Source organism: Saccostrea cucullata, unplaced genomic scaffold (genome assembly GCF_032062105.1).
Source record: "Saccostrea cucullata isolate Sc308-1 unplaced genomic scaffold, CSIRO_AGI_Scuc_v1 ctg21272, whole genome shotgun sequence".
Taxonomy (NCBI): Eukaryota; Metazoa; Mollusca; class Bivalvia; order Ostreida; family Ostreidae; genus Saccostrea; species Saccostrea cuccullata.
In genome coordinates this window covers 1-4,052 of record NW_026935691.1, presented here as the reverse complement: position 1 = coordinate 4,052, position 4,052 = coordinate 1, and the positions used below count along the sequence as shown (strand labels likewise).

The window sequence follows — 4,052 nt, the reverse complement described above, 5'->3', positions numbered from 1 at the left end:
TGGTTTTCTACCTTAACATAAAAGAAAACGTCATTTTCTTTCAATTTAAAAGTGGAAAATGAATGTAGATTCATATTCCTGAAAATCATTCACACTGGAACGGAAGAGGGATCTAAGGATTAACAAAATTTTATCCTCACATCCTCTATATAAAAAGGGAAATCGGATTTGTTGAATATTTTACCGTTTCTGTCCTGGAAAATATCCTTTATTTTTTAACCAATTATGCTATACAAGTATAATTAGTCAATATGAAAAAAAATTTCTTAACTAGTTGATATGCGTTTTACTTTAAAATCATCAAGAAGATAATATACATATTTTATTTTGTTGATATTTAAAATTGCATAGAATGTCAAAATGGCGCTTAAATGATTGAGATACATGTACAGTATATTTAAAAAAACAATGAAAAGGAGCACATAATTTTTACATTTGTATTGATTATAAAATATACAGGAAATATATATACTACATTGTTTATTACTTTTATGTAAAAAATGTCGAAGCAAGAATTTCAGCTAGATTAGTCATTCATTGCATCGTTAAGTCATCAACAGATAAATTCTTAAACATACTATTAATTAAATTGGTGTAATAAGATGGCGATTAAAGTCTCTCACTGGATTCTACATGGTATATATGGGGCCGCGCGTCATTTGGTTCGCCAATTTCAATTTTTCTTTCCATTTTTAAGGAATAGCTGAAAAAAAATAGAAAAAGATATTAGAATCATGCACCTGTTTTACATCCGTGTAATTTACAATAATCTGCTTCTTGCATATTAAAGATATCAACCATTGATTTAATATTGTTTTTCCGTATGTTTCAGACTTGTTAAAGAAAAACTTTAAATTATACAAAGTAAAAGATTTTATCAATTGATTATAAGCTAATGACAAATAACCAAATCACACACCGCAAAGAAGTTTAGTTTTGATACTCGTTCCATACATGAGGTACATATTGGTAGTATAAGAGATAATAATTTAAAATACCTGTGGCCTTGTCCAGATCCTTCGGAATGGGGTGACTTGTCCGTAGATAGTGAAGTATGAACAATATTCTTCTCATCTGCATTTCCTTTTGTACGAATATTCATTTCTTGAAAGGATTGTGTTGATGTCACGTTGATTTCCTCCCCCATATATTCTGCCTTCCCTTTAGTATTGTACCTAAAAATAAATTAAATGGGTGCCTCATAAGGCTTGTCCTGTTTGACCTTTATGAGAAGTGGAAGATTGGGGAATCGTACGGTAAAATATAAATGAATCATGAAAGAGGTTACAATAAAAATTAACTAAAAATGCAATAAGATCATAAAATGCCACACACATTCTGTTCTAAATCATATTTGAATTCCTTTGCTTTGTACTGCTGCCCAAACAGTAAAGAAACTACCTGCATTGTGCTCTAAAAATTATGTGTAAAGGGAATATGGAAGTTAGTTTAACGACTAATGCCGTTTCTTATTCATTTTTATTCAATCTAAATTTAGGTGTAAGACAACAAAATACCTGAAGGGGACTACTTCACGTTTGTATATTTCTGTGTACTGGTTATGTCCAGGCGAGTGAATTTTTCTGTCTTCACTTGTTACTATATAGCTCCTTTGAATCCCCTCTTGTCGAAAACCGAACGATTCTGAATCTTCAACTTCTTCCTTTCTCTCTTCTGATAATTGATATACAGTTTTACGTCCTTCTTGACCTTGTTCGAACGGAAGCCAAGAAGTAATTATTTCGTATTGCTCGTCTTTCTGATCCCTTGAGCCCGTCTTGTCATATTCTGTGAGATTTGTTGTTTTCTCCAGCATCGCAGACGAAGTCGAGTCTGATTGATCATTATCCTCATCACTGTCGCCATGAAACCATAAAGTCTGCTCTTGAACTTCAGCTCCTCTTCTTTTCAATTGCTCTTCCTCGTTTATGGCTCCAGTTTCTGATTCTGCCTTCCTTAAGACAGAAACGTTTATGGAGACTTCTTTGTTATCGTCTTGTACTCTGCTCATTTTTGTGTCATTGTTGGCATTCATGAAAGATGAGTCGGAGCTAGCTTTGATAAAAATTAGACTCCGCTGTCCCGTTTTTGGAAGTTGGACAGATGACACATGTCCGTCAATGCTTTTCTTGAAAGTCTTTAAAGTTGATTCTTCATTTTCAATCTTTTCTCCGTTGTTTTCAAGGGTATTCTTAAAAAGACTTTGTTCTTTCTCTAACATTCCAGTTGAAGTTGCTCCACTTCCCTGTTGATTTCCCAATGTCGTTTCACCAACTTTTATGTCAGATATGCTTGATTTGTCTTCACCATGGATTATTTTTATTTTGTGATCTCCATCAGACTCGCCTGGGCTAACTGTACTAGCTCCAAAACCTTGCGTTCCGTAATTTGAGTTACTCTGCATCCGTTTTAGCAAAATGACTTGAGACGTTCTTTCATCAGCTTGATGCATTTCCGAACCCGTTGAAACCATACCACTGGAACCATCACCAAATACGCTTTGTTTTGTTTCTGATTGAATTCTTTTTCCAACCTCTAATGAGGGCCAAACTTTCCGTTTATCCCCTATGATGACTCTCTCATCGTTATCAGATTCCGACGTTTTAACTAGCTTTCGGCTTACACCAACTCCGTCATATTGAATTCTGGTTGTCTTGAGCAGAGGCTGTGAGAGGGTCGTTTTAGTTAAAGATTTATTATCGCCTTTTTGAATAGAAGCATAAGTATATTGATCAACGTCTTTCAAGTTAATATTTGTTTCTTCTGTGCTGACTGATGACCTGATTTCGTATGCAAAATCTGTCTGAGAGCTGTTATCTACTGAATTTCCTTTTCTGTTAGACACACGATGGACCAATTTTCTGCCTTCTGTGTGAGCATGAATACAATATGGGCACAACTCACCGTTTGTTTCTAACATATGTGCTGACAAATGTGTACTTTGATTGCCATTAATATTTGAAGCCATATTAGTGTTCTGGGCGCTTTCGTATTTATTCCCCTCGGTTTTTTGTTTGGACATATTTACTTCCGTTTTGTCCTTTCTTTGTTTCTCCACTGCCTGGTAAACAGCAACATCTTCCGTCTCTGCCGGAACCCACACGGTTTTTTCAGTCACCCTCTCTTCAGCATTAGAATGCATTTTGCCATTTTTTCTATGATCTTCGTGACTCCAAGAATTGTACTGTCTCTTTTCTGAATGTGAGGAATAAACAGATGAATAAACAGAATTGTTCCGCATTTCCTCATTTGTTTTTCCAATGAACTCACTTCCAAATGTGCGACTGTTTCTCGCATTATCATAGATAATACTACTTTGCCTTGCCCCTAAATTACGAAATGCATGTGCATCGGTGACGTAATCTTCTTCATATGCTCTGTTTGTGTACATTCTTGAGTCCCCTGAAGCTGATGGCGCATATTGCACCGTTTCTCTACGTGTTTGGTACCTGTAAAATAAATAATACAATTGGATTAAAATGCCAACATACAAATCTTTTTCTGCGATCTCTTTAACTTTTTAACAAAAATTGTGTGATATGCAAACCTATGACTACGTGGATCTGAAATCGGTATTTCTGGTGCCGTCTTGTATTGAAAGAAGGTATGTCCTCTTTGTTTCCAGAAGGGTATCCACATTGTTTTTGTAAAGAATCCTTTTCCTTCTATAGACTGTGAATCGGGTCCATGTTTCTTCAAAAAACGCTTTTTCTTCTTCTGTTTCCTGCGACTATATTAAACAAAGAACCATGACATTAATCACAAAATACTAGTAAATAGAACCATGAAAAATGATTCTTAAGTTTAAATTACAAATAAAAATGAAAAAAATATAAGTGGCTATGCATTGTAAAGGAAACAAAATCATAATATTCATAACAGTTGTATTTCTCTGACCATTACCATGTGCAGATGAAAATTATAAAAATAAAAATGAATAAAATTCCAGCAATTGTTGAGGTCGTAGTGATGACGGCATCGGCAGATGACATTTGTGCGGCAGATCCACATGTTAGTTGCGATTTAGGAGTTGTAGTATATGATCCATATAT

General features: G+C 34.7%; 1 protein-coding gene across 1 annotated transcript; it reads right to left on the bottom strand.

Annotated features, from left to right (window-relative positions):
* Nucleotides 1-441: 441 nt before the first annotated feature.
* Nucleotides 442-4,046, bottom strand: LOC134243582 (uncharacterized). Its single transcript, XM_062725838.1, has 5 exons — nucleotides 3,904-4,046; nucleotides 3,548-3,730; nucleotides 1,518-3,449; nucleotides 999-1,175; nucleotides 442-703 (listed from the first exon to the last, which is right to left on the bottom strand). Exons 1-5 carry the CDS (start codon nucleotides 3,990-3,992, stop codon nucleotides 610-612), a joined length of 2,475 nt encoding a protein of 824 aa, XP_062581822.1. The 5' UTR covers nucleotides 3,993-4,046; the 3' UTR covers nucleotides 442-609.
* Between the last annotated feature and the right edge of the window lie 6 nt (nucleotides 4,047-4,052).

Coding starts and splice junctions, on each gene's coding strand:
- LOC134243582 (XM_062725838.1), bottom strand. CDS start 3,992: ATGTCATCTGCCGATGCCGTCATCACTACGACCTCAACAATTGCTGGA. Junction 1,176..1,517: donor CGTGAAGTAGTCCCCTTCAG/GTATTTTGTTGT, acceptor ATTTATTTTTAG/GTACAATACTAAAGGGAAGG. Junction 704..998: donor GGATCTGGACAAGGCCACAG/GTATTTTAAATT, acceptor ATTTTTTTTCAG/CTATTCCTTAAAAATGGAAA.